Source organism: Tyto alba, unplaced genomic scaffold, assembly GCF_018691265.1.
Source record: "Tyto alba isolate M040663 unplaced genomic scaffold, T.alba_DEE_v4.0 Super-Scaffold_42, whole genome shotgun sequence".
Taxonomy (NCBI): domain Eukaryota; kingdom Metazoa; phylum Chordata; class Aves; order Strigiformes; family Tytonidae; genus Tyto; species Tyto alba.
In genome coordinates, this window is record NW_024881318.1 from 32,392,048 (window position 1) to 32,413,118 (window position 21,071).

The 21,071-nt window shown below is 37.6% G+C and overlaps 1 protein-coding gene across 1 annotated transcript in view; it reads right to left on the reverse strand.

Annotated features, from left to right (window-relative positions):
• Nucleotides 1-1,495: 1,495 nt before the first annotated feature.
• LOC104364031 (COBW domain-containing protein 1) overlaps nt 1,496-21,071 on the reverse strand; it is a 28,450-nt gene continuing 8,874 nt past the window's right edge. Inside the window, 10 exon segments of the mRNA XM_042804815.1 lie at nt 1,496-1,693; nt 1,696-1,745; nt 2,420-2,549; nt 4,363-4,428; nt 4,528-4,596; nt 9,119-9,170; nt 12,579-12,635; nt 16,483-16,527; nt 17,359-17,445; nt 18,152-18,198. Coding sequence (XP_042660749.1) covers nt 1,616-1,693; nt 1,696-1,745; nt 2,420-2,549; nt 4,363-4,428; nt 4,528-4,596; nt 9,119-9,170; nt 12,579-12,635; nt 16,483-16,527; nt 17,359-17,445; nt 18,152-18,198 — 681 coding nt within the window. The 3' untranslated portion in view covers nt 1,496-1,615.

A 21,071-nucleotide genomic window follows, 5' to 3' on the forward strand; every position in this document is an offset into this window, starting at 1 on the left:
ACAAGTCCACGGGACCTGATGAGATGCATCCACAGGTTTTCAGGGAACAGATGGATCAAGTGGCTGAGCCACTCTCCATCATATTTGAGAAGTCATGGCAGTTCCCTGAAGTTCCCTCTGATGGGAAAATGGGAAACATAATCCCCATTTATAAAAATGGAAAAAAAGGAAGACCCGGGGAACTACAGGCCAGTTGGTCTCACCTCTGCTCTGCAAGATCATGGAATGGATCCTCCTGGAAACTATGCTAGGGCACATGGAAAATCAGGAAGTGATTGGTGAGAGCTAACATTGCTCCACCAAGGGCAAATCATGCCAGACCAATTTGATAGCCTTCTACAATGGGGTTACAGCACGGCTGGATATGGGAAGAGCAACTCACGTCACCTACCTGCACTTGTACAAAGCTTTTGACACTGACCTGTACAACATCCTTGTCTCTAAACTGGAGAGACATGGATCTGATGGATGGACCACTTGGTGGATAAGGAATTGGGTGGTTGCACCCAGAATGGTGGTCAATAGCTTGATGTCCAAGTAGAGAGCAGTGACAAGTGGCGTTCCTCAGGGGTTGGTGTTGGGACCAGTGGTGTTTAAGGTCTTTGTTTAAGACATGGACAGTGGGATTGAGAGCACCCTCAGCAAGTCTGACAATGACACCGAGCTGTGTGGTGCGGTTGACACGCTGGAGGGAAGGGATGCCATCCAGAGGGACCTGGACAGGCTGGAGAGGTGGGACTGTGCAAACCTCATGATGTTCAATAAGGCCAAGTGCAAGGTCCTGCACATGGGTCAGGGCAATCATGAGCACAAATACAGGCTGGGCAATGAGTGTATAGAGAGCAGCCCTGTGGAAAAGGACTTGAGGGTGTTAGTTGACGAGAAGTTCAACATGAGCAGTCACTGTGCGCTCACAGCCCAGAAAGCCAACCAACCATATCCTGGGCTGCCTCAAGAGAAGTGTGGCCAGCAGGTTGAGGGAGGGGATTCTCTCCCTCTGCTCCATTCCTGAGAGACCCCACCTGCAGTGCTGTGTGCACCTCTGGAGCCCCCAGCACAAGAAGGACATGGACCTGCTGGAGCGTGTCCAGAGGATGGCCGTGAAAATGATCAGGGGCCTGAAGCACCTCCCTTATGAGGACAGGCTGAGAGAGTTGGGGGGTCCAGCCTGATGAAGAGAAGGCTCTGAGGAGACCTTATAGTGGTCTTCCAGTACTTAAAGGGGGCTACAGGAAAGGTGGGGAGGGATTCTTTATCAGGGAGTACAGTGTTAGGACAAGGGGTAATGGTTTTAAACTGAGGGAGGGAAGGTTTGGATTAGATGTGAGGAAGAAATTCTTTCCTGTGAGGGTGGTGGGGCACTGGCACAGGTTGCCCAGAGCAGCTGTGGCTGCCCCCTCCCTGGAAGGGTTCAAGGCCAGGTTGGACGGGGCTTGGAGCACCCTGGGCTGGTGGAAGGTGTCCCTGCCTGTGGCAGGGCGTTGGAACTAGATGATCTTTAAGGTCCCTTCAAAACCAAACTGTTCTGTGATTCTGTGATTCTATGGTTTAACTGTTGTGTAAAACACAAAAGGAAAAAGAAATTACTATACTGCATGTCATTCAATCTTTTCTGTCACAAAAAGCTTGCAGGGTTAAGCATATACATTTCATCTTTTCTGTAGGTTGATGTCAACTGTTCCCTTGTTTCTCTCTCACAGTGGCTATGAATACTTCTTTGATGGTCTTCTTATCCAAGTTCCTACCTGTAAAGAGAAATAAGTTAGTAAGTATATTTTACAGTGTGTTTGAAAAAATGCATGCAAGTAGCAACCTGACAGTCTTCTCAGCAAAAACAATGTCTATTACACCAATGAGTGAAAACAGCAGTATTAAAATGGAGTTGCAGATAACAAGATAACTTTTGATTTTACAGGCAACAACAGACTTCAAGCTGTATAAGGGAAAGGAAGCAAAACCAGGGAGTTTTCGGTCATAAAAACACGTTGCAGAGACTAACAAGTAAGAAACAGAAATGTACAAAATCAGCAGTACAAGCTTTTCAGAAACAAAACAGATTTTATACGTTTTTATGGTGATAATACTTTCCTTACAGTTACTGAATATTTGATCAAACATTCAAACCATTGCCATCACCATATTTACAATTACAGATTTTAAAAATAAAATATGCCAACACAATTTATGAATGCTTAGTATTTTATTTCACTAAACGGGATGGCATAGATTCCTCTCAGCTGGAATATAAAACTGTAGGTGGTCTTGATGGATACATCTTTGACTGAAGGTTATACTGAACACCCTCACTGTTATTCTGGCCAGTTTAAGCTGGTTGCTTTTCACTGGACAAGTCACAGGACTGTCTGCTGAAAGAACAGCTTCTTAAAGTCAAACAAGGAGATACATCATTTCTTCTTACCTATTAGTACCAGTCTATTTGTTCTCTTTTCATCTTCTTCCCAGGCTACCACAGTCTCTTCCAGATCATACAGCTCATGGACACCTTGGACTATCACCTGATGAGATTTGCCTTGAATAGATACCAGGCCCTTATCAGAAAAATAATTATTAGGATATATAAACAACCTTTAAAAATTAAATAAGTAAGAGGGGGAAAAAACTCTGAAACTAAGCCAAGCAGGGAAAAATACTTCTGGCAACTATGCACCAGTTAGTCTAAATAACCATGTGGTATGATCACTTCTACTTGTAACATCCATTCTCACATGTTCTTATTTTGTTAAAGACTAATAGTTACACTTTGCCATACTCTGCCTTCTGTTCCTCATTTGGACAGCATCTAGGATGTTCAAGTAAAAATACAATACCATCAGCTACTATGTCACTTTGAATATACATATGGTGTATGACATATGAGTTTATGAAAGATTGACTACCAATAAAGATGATGTAAAATGAGCAAAAATGTTTGATTTCAGATTATTCTGATTAAGCTGTCATGCTCTGTATATTCACCATGCTGAAACAGAATCTTTGAATACTGGAGAATGACCAAACATTTGTGAACTAAAATGACTAGCAACAGAATCAGAAGGGATTACTGTCAGAGTAAGCCCATTAGCCCACATACCAAAAGCTGTATTGAAAGTGTTTTCACCACTTCATGTAAAACTTAATATAATATTTTAGTGTAACATATTCTGTAAAACATGTCTTACACTTTCCTACAAAAAAAAAAAAAAGAAGAGTTAAAAATATTTAATGAGGGCTGCATTTGACATATTTGTTGGAATTCTATGATTATTACTGCCAAAAGGATTATGGCTGCAGGTAAAATATAAATATAAAAGCAACAAACTTTGGAACACATTCTATAATTACCTGGGGTTCATTTGCTTTGGTGTATTGTCTGTGACTGAGGGCCAGCACACAGCTTATCATAGGCCTCAGATCTAAAGAATTACTTCAGTTCCAGTGCTCAACACAACAAAAATGTACTTGTGCATAGCAGTACTGTTTTCAGACAGCTTAAGACACATTGGTGGCTATTTTCTTCTGTTTGTCAGGAAGGGCAAGACAAGGATATTCTTGTTTTCTTGCTGAAAGAGCAAGAATACAACCTTTCTTCCAATGAAATAAAAAGTTATGTCTCTATCCATGATGCACAAGTGTGCTCAGAAAACAAACCAGAGCATATTTTCTTGTATTTCTTACAGCCTACCAAATGACTGACCTGATTCTCATTATTTAATGATTTACTTGGCTGCTTGGTATAAGGAAAATGAAAATATATCCTAAATTGCTACCTACACTCCTCTCAAAACCATGCAATTGAAAAACATATGAAGTGCCCATGAAGATGAATATTCTTTAAATACTCTTTGAAACCACAGTCTAACAATACTGTAAAAGGTTTTAAGTGTAGACCACAACTAATATGGCACTGCTATGTTATGCCAAATTCAAATTCTGCCTATTATGCCAACAATCATAATTATGCATAGCAATTTACAGTATCCAATCCCTAGATAAGGAGACCTTTATGTCAGATAAATGGAACCTTTCAAAGCAATGGAGATGAAAAATTAAAAAGTGATATAACTGTGTCCTGATTATTAAATCTGCCACTGATGTTTAGGTCTGTACATCTCACCTCTCAATTCAAAATAAGTAGGATCAATGTTTGCTTCTGTCAGCTATCTCCTTTTCAGTTGTTCCACCAGCCAGCAGATAACAAACTGTCTCTGCACGGAACAATGACAAACTGCTATTCTCCATTTTGTCTGCTCTGCTACAAGGATCCAGTAGCACCTTTGACAGGTCTGTAACTGACAGCACACTGCAGTTTAAGTGTAAAAGAAGAAAAGCACAAAACAAAGAAGTTGGTAATTTCTGACTAACCTTCAGTCTTATGACGTCCATAGTGCACCCAGACTTATCTTTCACATTCTTCTCCCACAAAAGATTCTATGAAAAGGAAAAATGTTTCAATAAACAGAATGGCACAGGATGATTTTCTATAAAAAGTCACAATGCTTTTTCAGTTGACAGTGATGTATTACCTACCTGAATAAAGAGATTTAAGTTTTCTTCTTTTATACTTCCTGGAACTTCAAATGTTACTGTAATTATACCCTGCAAATGGAAAGACCCACTTATTACCAAACTGAATTAACATTTCATTACATTAAATTCAAAAAGCATTCTTTATAACTTGGCCTCATAAAAAAGCAACTATATAGCCATGTCAAATTAAAAAAAAAATTAAAAATCTCCATTTCTGTTCTGCTCTAATTTGCTATATTATGCTATACTTTTTTGGTTCTGTTTGGGTGTGTACATAAGGGGCATATGCAATAATTTGAATAGTTTAATGCCATCAGCTTCTATCACATAATTCTTTGCTGTAGGTGGTGTTTGTTCTCAAAGAAAGCCTAAGAATTTTAATTCTTATAGGCTAGTAAGCTCAATCTTTCAAATATTTTTAAGAATGCTATTTTCTTGGCATACATATCTTTGTCACAATTTCTCTGATCTTTGACAGATCGGATCTCAGACAAATCACAATTTGTCTGATCTTCATCACAATTCAATCAGACAAAACTTCATCAACATTTTACATGTATCCATACTTCCCTGTTTTGAAAAGCTTTTTATAAATAGACTAGGTAGGAATACATTCCAAAAATAAAGATGTCTGAAGTGATGTTTTATTCCAAAGCAACCACTGACTTACTGCTCAAAACCAATTATTATCAAAACAGAAGATGAAAATAAATGTGTAGTTTAAAATTAACAATTTATTAAAAAATCAAGGAAATAATGTGTCTCGAACTTATTTTTGTCACTATAACCTCTCAGTGGCACAGAAGAACATACAGAGACTTACTTTCTGTACAACCTAGAATTCTTTCAAATGATTACTGCTTTTAGATGACTAGTCTAACGTAAAAAAAAAAATATATAAAAGCAACAAGAAGCAAATCTAAATGTTTATCTAATGACCAAGTACATTCACCAAAACAACCAAGAGCTAATGCTTTGAGCAGCTTCAAAACAAGACAGACAAAAGTTCAGCATTCCACATATAACACAGTATTGCTTCTGTTGACCTTCCACATGAAGACAATAAGCATTCTTTGTCATCCAAGGACTTACAGCCTACTGCAAGAGGTGTTCTGCTCTAATTTATGCCTCATCCATCCCCAAAAATGTGGGTGTTGAATAGGGATAGTAACAATTAATTCTCACAGTTTCCTACTGGTCAAGCGGCTGCACACAACAAAATCATCAATAATTTCTTTAATAATACATGCATACAAGCATTATGGTGTGAATGGTCGATCCATTTAATGTGTGTGGATGTGTGCAGACAATGTATAAGCTGTTGGAAAAAGTAGGGACCTGTGAAAGCCCTAGTGGGGCAGGAAGATGACTGGGAAGACACAGTATGGTGCCAGCTTTGAGCCCACATGCCCATGGAGTCCCCTAAAGCAGCATTCAAAATTAGCCCAGGAGTTGCAAAAGGGGGGATACAACTACCACCTGTAAAACGCTGGGAGGTGTGCAGCTTTGCTGTGGGGGCATGCCTCATATGCTTCAAACAGAGTGTCGGAAAGATCAGGACCACTTAAAATTCATCACCATCAGACTGACAAGTCACTGTTAAACTAATGGTCTGCTATAAGATACAGTGCCTAAGTGCTCAGCAAGAATGACAAAACCTGGATCAAAACTTAGCAGTTGGTAGCACTGAACTGGGCAAAGGGAAAGCTGTGTGAGAAGACATCCAATCTACTTTGGAAACAGTAAGCCAGTTTAAAATTGAGTCGTATCAGGCAGCCCATGTTACAGTGCTGCAGAACTGACAGCACTGCTCCCCAAAGTGCAACCACTTTGTGACCTTTTACTCAAAGTAATTAAAGCAGTTCAGGACACCTACAGCTGCTGCCTCCAGAAGTTGCTTCTGGGGTGGCTGCGGTAGTGCTGGGAAGCTAGAGGAGGGCGCTTGCAAAAGTAGGAGACTCTGGGATTTAGTGATGGAGCAGTATGCTGAGCTCTGTCCTGCTGATCTCACAAACAAGACGCCTGTGGAGGGACTGGGAAGAAAGGGCAACTGACTGTGGTCACTTTGACTCCTGCTGTGTTTACAGGCAAGGGGTAAGGGACCCCGAAAAGGCTGAGGCCACAGACCAAAAGCTCTGACAGCTAGGTACAGTCACCACTGCCCCTCTGGTGTCACCTGATAACCTCGTGAGACATCCTATTGATCAAGGAGTGACCTAGAGTATCATACTGGGGTGAACATGACAGAGGCAGGTGTGAGATCAGCCTCATGGCAAAGCATAACAAAATTAAGTTGTGAAAGTGTCAGGAGGGGATAAAAAATCTCCATGCTGCCACCCTATAAACTGGGACTTGGAAAGGGGAAGAGAAGACCTTCAAAGATCTACACTAAGGAATAACAAGCTCAGAACTCCGATAATGTGGTTACAGGATATGAAGCAAGCTCTGGTAAATCTAAGTCATCTGATGCATCAGCTTACTCCCTGAGTGATAAAGTGCCCATGTTATATCAAATCGACATTGGTCACTACCATGCATTTGGGTTTTAGATGAAACTGCAGATGTTGGACTTGGAAACCAAGTAGATATGCAATAGTGGTGTTACTCTATGGTTGTACAATTTGTTTGCTTGAATATTTGCTTGTACTCTAAGACACAGCGAGTAAATTAAAGAGCCGTGGCTTGGTTTGGTGTTTTGCAGGAACAAGGCCTGAATTTTGCAGTAAGCAATGCTAACCTTACTAATCTACACCAAAGTGTGGAGTCTACAATGGAAAAATGTAAATTCAAACTCTTATAATACTAACCTCCATAATCCACTTAGCAGGAGATGGAGGTTAAATACAACAATTTTAACATGTATAATATTCTGACTGCTACAACATTAATCCCTGTGGTCTAAGTGGCATATGTACTAGGTGTTTCTGACGATATTAAGGGTGGAGTCTGTAACTGACACAAGTTCACACAGCTCTTTAAGTATGTGTAAGCTTACAAGGCTTATGTAGCAGGGGGCTGCAATGCTGAGGCGTGTGGGAAAGGCCATCAGCTGCCTTGTGTCTCACAACCTGTTCCAGCCAGCTCTGAAACCATACAACAGTAAAAAAAATCCCACACATCTTCAGGCAGAGAAACACATGGCACTGTTAGAAGGGCAGACACCTGCACCCACTTGTGACTGAAGACTCTTTGGAGGAGGCATGCCATGCCATGCCAAAGGGGGTACATACAACCCTAGGAGACTGCAGCTCACTGTTTACCCACAGAGCAGGGGCATTCTATGGGTACTAAGAGTGCTCTGTGAACCGCACGAAAGGAACTCTAAGGAACAGAGAGCAGTGATGACACACAAACAGCCCCAACTTCCTATGCCACATGTGGGCTTGCTCAGAGATCCTGGACAAAGTGTAACTCTGAAAAAAATAGGGGAAATTGGGTGAAAAAGGGAGAAAGAGATGTATTAATGTGTTTGTGTAATTGTTTTGCATTTCATTTTTTCAGAACTCAAATCAGTAATTATAAGTTTTTCTTGCCTGGCAATAAATTCAGGAATTCCCTAACTTAAGGCTGTTTTGCTTTAGAGAAGGGTCTAAGCAGAAAAAGATACTGTTATCATAACATTTGGATAACAAACAGAAAAAGAAAAGAGTGAAAAAAAAAATAAAAGGGACCCTTTCTAGTAAAACCTGTACATCATGGATAAAACAGGTAGTTAAAGTAGCAATTACCATAGAACTGTTTATATTCTGTAGGGATGATGGACAAGACCTTTTTTCCTTAAATTCGTTCTTTGAAATTAGAAATGCTGATCACAGAAAATACTGTATTTGCTCACATAAAAGCCACAAAAGCAGAAATGCTATCTGCAGTTGCACACAGGGAGAGAAAAAATTCTGCCCTGATATAAATACACATTGGGTTGAGTACCAGGGTGGAGGAATACATTTCAGAGTTTAACTTCACATACTAAAAATTACATCAGCAGAAATGTTTCTTTTTTTTAGTATACATGTACTTACAGGATTGATACATAGTATATAGGGCTCAATCTACTTCACTGTTACAAGTTACATTGCTACTACTTCTTGTGAAAACAGTAGGAAGCGCTCACAGAACAGAAATCTACACACGCTTAACTACTCACTGAAGTTTCATTACAGCTTTAAAGCATGCAAAGTCATGAGTAACATCTCCCTGATATCTAGATACACAGACAACGTTAGGACAGAAAACCTGCAGGATAAAGTCTGGCTACAAATGTAGGACTTGTTTCTGCAAATATTAAAAAGCGTAGTACTATTTGTCTGTTTAAGTAACACTCTCCATGTGAATCAATGAATGATGTGACTGTCTGGAGCAGTGAAAGCCTATAAGCTATTTCTGAAAGTAAGATTTCCTACATCCATTTAGAATCTATCTACAACAAAGCATATTCTGTATGTATTCTGTGTAATCTTCCAAAGACCTTAAAACACATTACTGCCAAAATGATACCTTCTGAAAAAGTAACACGATTAGTATAAAATGATTGCAGTTACCCTAAAAAACATTGTTGTTACAAAAATACTGAAGCAGTATTTTTGGTACTTACCTTATCTAGATGTCCGTGTGTTGTCTTTACAATCTCAAGCTTTTTCTGCAAACTGAAAATAAGTTAAATGCCGTGTTTCAGTAGAAAGGACAAAACGTCATTATGTCAAAATTTAAATAAACTCTTCAGTATTGCAATGCAAAACTAAAATATCAAATATAGACCATATACTCAGAATAAACTTTAACTGTTAATTCAGTTTTAATCTGAAAATAGAGATATTTGTTTATACTGACTTGATCTGGTTAATGATATGTATTAGAATGTTTAGGTTTTTTAAAATGTAAACACAATTATAGTAATGACTTGCAGTATCTTCAAGATTTTAAATATTTATACTTCAAAAAATACAACACCCTTGACACTCCTTTGTGTAGGAACAAAAGGCAAACTACACTATTAAAGCAAAAAGGAAAACATGAATCACTAGAATTTGACCCTGTCCCACATGACATCATTGTCTCTAAACTGGAGAGACATGGATTTGATGGATGGACCACTTGGTGGATAAGGAATTGTCTGGGTGGTCACACACAGAGTTACAGTCAATGGCTCAATGTCCAAGTGGAGACCAGTGACGAATGGTGTTCCTCAGGGGTTGGTGTTGGGACCAGCACTGCTTAACATCTTTGTCGGCAACACTGACAGTGGGATTAAGGGCACTCTCAGCAAGTCTGACAATGACACCGAGCTGTGTGGTGCGGTGACACACTGGAGGGAAGGGATGCCATCCAGAGGGACCTGGACAGGCTGGAGAGGTGGGACTGTGCAAACCTCGTGAAGCTCAACAAGGCCAAGTGCAAGGTCCTGCACATGGGTTGGGGCAATCCCAAACATGGTTCCAGATTGGGCAATGAGTGGTTCGAGAGCAGCCCTGTGGAAAAGGACTTGAGGGTACTAGTAGAGGAAAACCGAAGATGAGCAGTCACTGTGCACTCACAACACAGAAAGCCAACCAACCGTATCCTGGGCTGCCTCAAGAGAAGTGTGGCCAGCAGGTTGAGGGAGGGGATTCTCTCCCTCTGCTCCATTCCTGAGAGACCCCACCTGCAGTGCTGTGTGCACCTCTGGAGCCCCCAGCACAAGAAGGACATGGACCTGCTGGAGCGTGTCCAGAGGATGGCCGTGAAAATGATCAGGGGCCTGAAGCACCTCCCTTATGAGGACAGGCTGAGAGAGTTGGGGGGTCCAGCCTGATGAAGAGAAGGCTCTGAGGAGACCTTATAGTGGTCTTCCAGTACTTAAAGGGGGCTACAGGAAAGGTGGGGAGGGATTCTTTATCAGGGAGTACAGTGTTAGGACAAGGGGTAATGGTTTTAAACTGAGGGAGGGAAGGTTTGGATTAAATGTGAGGAAGAAATTCTTTCCTGTGAGGGTGGTGGGGCACTGGCACAGGTTGCCCAGAGCAGCTGTGGCTGCCCCCTCCCTGGAAGGGTTCAAGGCCAGTTTGGACGGGGCTGGGAGCAACCTGGTCTAGTGGACGGTGTCCCTGCCCATGGCAGGGGGTTGGAACTAGATGATCTTTAAGGTCCCATCCAACCCAAACCATTCTATGATTCTATTAATTTGTCAATTCATTGTATGTTGATTTTTTGAAAAAAAATTAGAATTATTTGAAAAGAAAAAAATTGTATAGAGCTCTTGCTTGTGAGAATGGAATCTGTAACACTAAGTGAAATGCTATATACCAGCTTCCATTTCAACTCTGTTGTACAGCTCATTCCTAGGGTGCAGTGTGCCTAATTTAAAACTGGTCCTGTCTACTTCATACAGGAATTTGGGGATTTGTTTCATTCAGGGTCTTACTGTATCATTTTGTGTGACAGCATAAAATTTTACTGCAACTTTAGATTACACACCCACATCTGTCTTTAATCAAAACAGTGCAAGATTTCTTCAAGTACCACTCAAATGGTGCTCGATGCAAAGAGTTTTTCTGCTACAGATGATAGGGCAGAAGCCACTGCTATATCATGAAGGGATTTCTGTTTCTATGAACTGATACCACCGTGAGCAATTTTGCTGTATACAGCTCAAATAAAAACAGAAGAAATGTCTCTAACTTTCTTGGTGCTTTTAGAATGTTTTTAAATGCTGCAGTTTTAGATTGTTTCATTTGTTTTAATACCAAATGTTGAATAGAAACTGTGAGTGAGATAAAAGATTAGACCAAGGAAAGCAAAAAAAACATTTTTTGGTTGGCTCCTTAAGGACTTTCTCAGATATGTAGAGTACAGCACTTCCTAGCAAACCTTGCAGAATACCACTTAATAGTACAGCTAATCAGACCTAACTGTGAATTGACATTATCAGTAACGATCCTCTTCCAGTCCCCATCTTCCTTCTCTCCATTGTGTGGCTCCAAGATGAGTCAGTTTAGCTAGCTGATTCGTCATAAGAACTCAAGACATGGGTTTATGATCTGGTTTATGGCCTAATAGTTATATATTGCTTAGAAAGGATATATTGGTTTTCCTCCTCCCTTAACTTTCTTTTGGATGTCTATTCTGGTACCTCCCTGATGCTGCCATTGGTACAGATCTGGCTGGTGCATTCAAGCTGCTCAAAAGGAACAAACGCCACTTTTCACAGATCAGGCAGAAGCCGGTGCCAGCAAAAAGAAAGGGCACTGGTGAGTCAGGAAAAGCAGGCTATCCTTTGGATAATACTGCACCAGTTCATTGGGAAATCTCAAGACTGCATGTCATCTACTAGAGCTTACTAGCTTTTGCACCTTCTGAAATTTCTCCCTTCTGTGAATAAGGAAGCGGCTACATTTCCTTTACCTGAAGTGAACAGCATGCATCCAGGAAGATGGTACTAATCTCAGTTGCATATTCCCTCCTTTTTCTTTCTTATATGATGAGCACTCCAATACTCCTTGCTCTTTTCACTGAACAACTCCAGCATACAAAGCATACAGAAAGCCATTTCCCCCTCACCTCCAGTTTTGCTTTCCCACCCATCTAGCATGCTGAACCACTTATCTGGCATCAAAAACCACAAGAACATGGAACGCAGTAACCAGAATTTGTAGTGGCTTGCTTTGTTGTCAAACCTCAGTCCCTCATTGGTTTATGTGAAAACTAAGGAGGCCTCCAGTTCATCATGATGTGAAGCAAGAAAAATTTTGAAATGCTTTAAGAGAACCAGAAAAGTGTACAAACCTACTCTACTACTGGTATTACAGCAAAAACCTGTATTGTAGGGAAAAAAGCCAACCAACCATGCGTGCTCTGGCTCATTTAACTTTACAAGGTTAAAAAGCTTTTGTTGCACACATTTCAAGTGGAAAAAATTCTCAGCCTGAGATTACCACTTATAAAGTGAGAGTTTTAAACACACGATTAAACAGAAACTCAGATGCAAGTCTGAGCCAGGATTGAGTGTGTCTATTACATGCATGTATTTATACAATGGATAGAATCTCTGATGAAAGACAGTGAAGTTATCACCATACCTTATTCCAGATAAACTGTCAAAAGCATGCAGGTCCAAGACATCAGAAAGATCAACTCTGAACAGAGGGAAAAAATAAAGCATTATATTTTTCCAATACTTAAATATTATGTATACTTAAATAATTATTTTTAAAATGGTTCACTGAAATTTGTGTTTGTTTTCCTGTCTATCATACTAATGCCATCAATCCTTAGCCTTATTTTTGGATGTCGGTGGTTGAAACTGTCTCCTACATGGAAATGCAGTGTTTATTTACACAGTAATACATAAGTATAGAAACATAATTGTTAAAAAATATAATAAAATACAAGGTATTTCCAAGAAAGATGATAAAACCCTCATACTGGATGCCTGAATAATAACTGATATTTCCTAAACAGCAAAAGGAACCCTGAATTTCTTAGCAGCAATTATTCTGCACACTTAATATAGATCCTCTCAACACACACACAAACCCCTGAAATATATGTAGCTTATACTGATGCACTGTTAGCAAACAAAACTGAAATACACTATGAAGCAAGCAATACTATGAACAATTTCAGCTCTAACATCTGAAACAAACAAAAAAATGTAATATGGAACAGTCAGCACTGATCATATTTATCTGTAAGAATAACTATCTATAAACTTGAATAAGAAACTTTTTTTATAAAAGCAACATAGACTACAGGCTTCACTGCTAATAACAACTGATAACTTTATAAAAGCAATTAATGATATGTGGCTATATACAAGGTATGTATGAGAGGTTACAAAAAAAAATTTCTGGAGTGTAGCCAGTATTATTGAACTTTTATACCCAACAGTAGGAGCTTCTAAGATGACAGTTTTATAATATAAAACACATAAATAATCCCTCTCTAAAGTTCATTACCAGCTTGATCCCAGTTTTTCATTCTCCATAGTGTTCTGAAAAATCATACAGAAACACTCAAGAGTGCTATATTGGTCTCTTTTAAATGTGGGCTTTTGAGGCACAAAACCCCCTAAATTAAAGAAGGTACGTTCTCAGAAACATGCTAATAAATTAATTTCATGCTTCTTTCACTTTTGAAATGTTTAATCATGGTAGAGACAGTATGTGTCATTCACTAAAGAATATTTACTAGTAACACAAGAGTTATCACTGAGGACTGAATCTGAGGTGCATTTAATCTAATATCCAAAATTTAATGCTGGCTGGCATCAGACACCATAGAATGATACAGATATGGATACTGCACATACTGGATTTCTTCCTAATGGACATGGACAAATACTGATTTAAGACACAAAGCATGAACTTCAATACCTCTACAAAATTGTTAGCCATGCTGAATACCATCATAACCTTTACACACAGGTTTTTGGTTGGGCTTTTTTTTTATGTTACAAAAACCTTGGCCTCAAACTTGCACTAATTTCCTAGGGCAGACCCATGCATATGCAATTTATGAGTGATTTAACTTTATCCATAAAGAGTTTGCCTCTTTTCCCCCTCCAAAGCATTTCATTGACCATTTCTGTACTCTGCCTTATAACTAAAGAACAAGGAACTCCTGATCTGCTTTCTCAAAACCACTGTTTGTTTTCAGTAAAATCATCATGTTGCCACTTCTTTGATTTCAGATGGGGTAATCTGTTGCAAATCTTTCTCATATGTTTTCCTAAACCCTGATCACTCTTCATGATTTTCTTCCCCATTATGAGGCAAAAGTAAAATTTCCCATTCTTCATAATGTAAAAAATTCCAGAATTTTAAAAATTAGTATCATATCCCCAAAATTTTACTAAACAGGAGGAAAGGAAAAGGCTACAACTGTATCTCTGTAACTCCATCTGTTTGCAGTATTTGTTCTTCTGTCTTTCAATCATTCATGCTGCACTCAAAATACATATATGAGATGAAGAAATACCACACTGCATAGATGTCATGAAAACTGTAAGTAATACAGAGGTCTCAAAAGACAAATTTGGATATTGTAAAATCAGCCTTAAGTAAATATCCAAGATTTCCATTCAGAATAAAATCCTGATTAAATTAACCTGGTATCATTACAGCATTCTCACCTCCATTTACAGGCAGAGAAAACTTCCAGGAACATTATTCTAATACAACTTAACTTTAATGGGATAAATTAACAAAAGTCTAAATTTTGCAGCAGAATCTAGAATGACTATTTACACATTAAAACTTTTAACATATCAACCTGGTAAACATTAAAAGCTTAATTATAAGAATTACTTACAAGTTTATCCACATTTGCTGTTTTGAATCTAAGTCCCTAAATGACAATAAATCCACTGAAGAAAGTAACTTTTTATATAATACACACATGTTGACCTAAGAGAAAATATTTACTGAGGAGCACCAGAAGAGCAAAAAAAAATTAATGAATGTGAAATAACTCTCAGTAACAGAAGTTATGATCTCCTCCATAATATTGTTTAGTCTTGTTCTAAGCATTCTTCAACAGAATTTGCACAATAACCAGAAAGGAATGTGAAGTTGTCAAAGCTACTTAGACATTTCACCTTGCTCCTTAAACAAAGTAGTGAAAACAGCATCAAAACAATCCTTATAAACTAACAGGAAAGTCACTAAAGAGAATGCTTTTCAGAGCACAACTGTTCAACAACAGAGCATAAAACAAGTAAGACAAAATTTCCAATAAGTTAAAGCCAATAAAGCCAATTAAGGAGATTAACATTTTTGGAAATGTAAACTGAGCTGATCTTCAGACTGAAGTCAGACAAGCACCTGTCTTCAAAAGCCTGAGTTACTGAACAAAATACATACTCTACAATCACTTGGTGGTTCTACCTGATCAGCCAACTGCAGCAAACATTCTTCTCTACACTTTCCAACTACATTTGACAATAACTTTAAAAATCCAATTATACTTTATTATGTCTATTACTTTTCCTTCAAAAATTGCTTAAAACAGAAACCTGTATTATAGGGACATTTATCATCATACAAATAACTGATGTAATAGTACACAAATGAGCCCTAGAAGTCTGAAAGATACACTGCTCTCCTAACGTCCATGGGAATACCATATCCATTTAATATGTTATTAAAGAAGATATTCAAGTCAGAATTTCAATGAAAAATAGCCAAAACAATGCAATTAATTTTCCTTCATATAAACTTACTTGCACAGCTTTCAAAATCTTTTGTAGTGACAACTTATTTGCAGCAGCCAGCATAAGTGAGAAAAATCTTTAAGCTGACACAACCAAAAGAAAACATCACGGTGCACATGATCAATGAGTAGCTCAGAAACAACCTGGCCTTGCAAGTTGCTTTTTAGTTACAAGATCTGGTTAACAAGTTACGAAAAACTCTGAATTTCTACCTATAGCACTCACTTAAAAATCAGCTAGTGTTGGAATATGCAGAAGCCAGTTAAACTACATCTCTATTAGCATTTTTCAGGAACTTTCCAAATGTTATTACTCCATAAATGGCAACATGACTAAAATGCAACTGTAACAATTAAAAGCCAGAATTGTATCAGAATAAAATGCATGCTTTGGAAAAAAAAAAACCTGCCCAAGCTTCTGTAAAATCCAATTCTCAAGTAAATAAGAAATATTTATGGTTATATTGCAAAGTCCAATAAAACCCACTAATGATAAGGTCTGTAAACTAAGCTACATCTAATAGTGATTTTTTTAAATAGTTATACACTAGAGTGTAGAATGTGAACAGTAACAAAGACCAATACAAAAGAAAAATACATTTTACCTCTTTTAAAAAATTCCTTTATCCAGATGCTTATTCATAAATTAAATATTGAGTTAAATATTTCTAATTCAATAGTTTTCCTTTACACAAACTGATCTAATAGCATAATTGCATCTGTCATAAAATAAGCAGGATCTGGTACCTAGTAATATTGGCCATTTAATACCTTGATCTTTGTGTTTCCACAATTTTAACAAGTCCATTTATAGACCTAAAATAAAATAGAAAAAAAACAGAAGTTAGATGAAAATGCAATACTGCTTAACAAGTTAACCATAGAAAGCAGCATGAGAAATAGCACCACAACAATAACCCCAACTCTGTTATGAACCTTCTAAATAAAACAGACATCCCAAAAGACTTGGGTTTTGTGACTTTTTCATCTCCTAACCAAGGGTTGGGGACCTTTACAAGTTTTGACAACAAAATACTACCAGTGAGAATAGTGTTTTTACCTATCCAAGACTCTTCATGATACACTCTACTGGGTCTAAGCATTTTTACTTTTAGAATTCTAACCACTAATGAAGTTGTAAAGTATTTATAATTTTAGTGTTTCATTTTGGTTTTCATGGTATTGAATAGAAAAAGATGGGACATGTCTTTGATCACTAATTTGATTCAGACCATTGGTTTTTCTGCACCCATGAAAATTATTTGGGAGTTCCTCCATATATGTTTGCATTTGTTAGTGAACCTGTATCTTCTACCAGATTTTTTTTTTCTCTGATGCTAATTCTGAAAAATGGGAACAACTGCCCAGAAATGCAAGAGCACGGACACTTAAGACAAAGATCTGTCCTTACTCAGTAATGTTAAATCTTACCCAGATAGGTATACTGTTAAGACTGTGTAAGCACATAAAAGTACTGAAATGCCTTTAGAAAGGAGCAGTCTCTTTTCCTTTCTGAGCTGATGATTTGTTGTCAATGTGATTATGAGATCTAATTTCTACATTAACAACACAAAGGAAGTAACTGTGTTTCAATAAAAATAACCTTTGAGCCAGTACAGTGTTATAGTTATGCCAAAAGTTTCATACCTGACAGATGTTCTGACTTTATGCAATTCTTCCCCTGAAACCAAATCTGTTTTATTGATGATTATAAGATCAGCTAATGCAACTTGCCTATGCATTAAAAAAAAAAAAAAAAAAAAGACAACATGAACAAACAATACTTTTCCGGTAAGGCAGAAACACCATCTCTCCCAGAGCACCAGAAAAACTATGAATACTGTTAGTACAGAAAAGCAAGCAATAATCAAACTAGAACATCAGGGAGTATGACTGAAGTACTGCTGGCTTCTCCTTGAGGTGCTCTTCTGTGCTGTAAGAGAAGTCTACCAACGTACAAAGGCTTGCTAGTTTTTGTTTTATTTAGTTTTTTAACAAAATGTCATCTAATCCAAAGTGCTTGGCAATTTATGAACTTCACAAGCCCCTATTTCTCTTGCATGTAGTCTTCATAAAGTCATACTTGAAATCTGCTTTATGAAGACATCTATTGTTACAATTACCCTTCTCCAGTTACAATTTGAGCATCTGATAGATCCTAGCATGCAATTCATTATTCCCTCAACACAAGTGGTTGCCTTTCGCTTACGTACAATCCCATCCCTCTTAAAATATGTATTAGAAGAGTGAGATCTTGGCAAAAGACCAAATGGAGCATGAAATCACTTTTCTATTTTCTACTTCATTACACCAATCTATCTGGGTTTAAAAGCAAAGGAGGAGAAAAAAGCCTTATAAAAGAAAAAGAAGCCATTTCTAGTGAATTCTATACAGTGCAGTTCCTGACTGTGATATACAAAATTAATTTATACATCCATACCGAGATGCTTCATTGACAAGGCCTTCTGGCTTTTCCTCTGTCAAGTGCTAGACAAAAATTAAAACAATTGGATTAAGCATATTCAAATGCCATTTAAATTCATTTGCAATTAAAGGAAGTCAGAACCAATTCAGCTGAGACAGGTTTTTCAACAAGGTGTTGAGGAAGATCGTATATACGATTTTTCTGTAAAATGACGGTCAAAAAGAACATTTATACATTCACCATTATAGAAGCTTATAATTTCTTTTAGGAAAACTCTCCTTTTTTAATTAGTTTTATGATTAGAATTCTGAAGAGTTGGAAAACTGTATTACATTTAACTTCATTATAAATCTGAAAAGTAATTTAAAAAGTCACCATACAGTAACCACAGAAAAACATATCTGAAAAAATTAAAGTACAGTAATTTTACCAATGACTGTGATGCCAATTAACTATTAAAGATGGTTTAGGCATCTAACAGGATTTCATATATGTAACTGCATACTCCTTTTCTCTGAAAGATGTGGCAAACTGTACTTTTACTATAAAAATTTCAAACTCTTTCTCTGGGTTTATACAAATAAACCACTACTCCTTGGCAACTCTGCCCAACATCAGTGTTTGCAGCCTACTTGAGCTATAACTGTGCAGAAGAGTCAGTCAGCACTGACAAAAGCAGAAGCTTCTGGTTGTACTGCAGGAGTTCAGTATCATCCACAGCTTTGTGCTTCACCTGTCTGCCCAAGCTAATGTCCTCATAGAAGAATCAGTGAAAGTGAAAAAAATGCATGTATCTCAAGCAGCAGCATGAAGTTTAGCAACATACAGCCTTACTAATTTAGGCAGAGCGACAGACTACACTGAAGCAGCAAAGGTTCAGCTACAGGCTATTTTCTGTCCACTCCGCCATGGAGGAAGCAATCTCCAAGGGAGAAGCATCATGGACACCTGGAAGCAGTAAAATTTTAAACTGATGCTGTAATATTAATAACAGCTCACCACTTAAGCCTTACTGGGGAATCTCAAGGAAGATTAGAGAGTCCTGTGCATTCCTTCATCGGGCATATTATTTTAAAAATTGGTTTTAAAGACACAGGAATACCCAATGAAAGAAGAATTTATTGTCATTAGAAATATATACATTAAAAAACCCTAGAAAACTCTTTTTTCTTTAAGTGGAATTATAAGGCATCTAACACTATGTGACTTGAGAAACAAAAACAGATTATTGCATCCTGCCAGTCTGTCACCTTAAAAAAAAATTTAAAAAAAATTTTAAAAAAAGGAAGAAAACCCCCAAACTATTTCCTGATTGTGCACAACCTAAGCAGAACATAAAGAGCATAACAACAGGATGACTGGGAGGGATCTCTCCTCTGACCTTTTCTTTGTAATCCTCTGTGTATTGATTCTATTGAATTAAATGTTGTCAGATTTGTTGCCCTGAAAAGAACAATGTCAGTAGTCCAGATGTCAAGTCTGGAAAGTAGAGAACTGTCACTTCAAGTTGTCCAACTGTTTGCCCTTGATTTTAAAAATGAGTATTTCAGATTGCTTGGGTGACAAATCCATTAGAGTGATAACCCATGATATCAATTACCACTTCAGTTTCAATTTGGCTCACTGGTCACACGGTACTATTTGTCAGCTTTTCTTGTGATGGGTTGGCTCTCTGAAGCATGACACCCTTAAATTGCTGCCTGTTATCTCAATGTCATTACCTGTATGGCTTTCAAAATTATTTGAATCACAAGCAGCTGTTGAGGTCAAGCTTTGCAACTGGAGGAATTGAGCAAGTTAGCAATTCCTTTATACAAAGCAAAAGTTGTTTACTTGCAATATAACTGAGAAAGTCTGAAGTTTCTATTATTCTGAGTGGATGTCAGTGTTGTACAGGGTTACTGATTAAGTAATGTAATAGTTTTCAGTGAGCTGCCACGGATGTTCTTTCTGACATATTACTTTGAAGTTTAAATATTAAAAAAATTATTTTGTACACAATAATAATTTAGTACTGCTGTGTTCAAGTTATATTTCATTTAGGCCCATCAATCAGCATTGCATGAAGATAAACAGAACAATATTTTTGCAAGTAATATAACACATCTAAATTAGTATGAGGACACTCAGCTGAAAAAGGGGCTGACTTAAGACATGCCATGGTTTCCTGTGATAGTTGAGCTGATTTAAAAGTCTGTTGTGATTAAAAGGGAAAACCAGCTCTCAGTCCCTTCCCCTCGTTCTTCTACCAACTCCTCCACAAAAGTCCCTGCAAAACACAGTGGCTGAACTTGACAAACTGGTGTGCTATGGGCTTAGATTAAATCTGTCCTGATGCAACACAAACTGACGAGAGGACAGGACTATGCCCTTTTGGTAAATCAGCTATTAGATCAGCTTAAATGAAATGAGACACTCAAATAGTCCAAACAAAATAAAATCTTATAAAAGGGAGATCACTTATTTTTTAAAGCATTTCTCTTCAGTTTTCTCAGCCTTTTACAGCTGTTGTAAAATACAGAGATATTAAAAACATTTCCACAGAATGATGGGAACTTTATACCATGGAGGCATCCTTTCTTATGGTCACTTTTTATTTTGAATCTTTCAAAATGAATACCTAATCAAAGTAGTCACTTCTTAAGTTACTAAATTGCATTTAATTATATTTATTACTAGATATTACCAAAAAAAACAAACAAAAAAAACACCAAAAAAAAAAAAATTTGATTTAATCACAATTTCTGCTGTTATCCAAACTTAGCTTTCTATAGGTCTGTTCTTATATTACACTTTATATAAATTACTCTAATACCTGCTCTTTTTGTCTGCTTCCATATAATAAAGTAATGTTTTAATCTGAAATGTTACCTAAACACCTGGCTCTCATGTCTCCTCACCACAGCTTCCATTACATTAGCACCCTTCCCGAGTG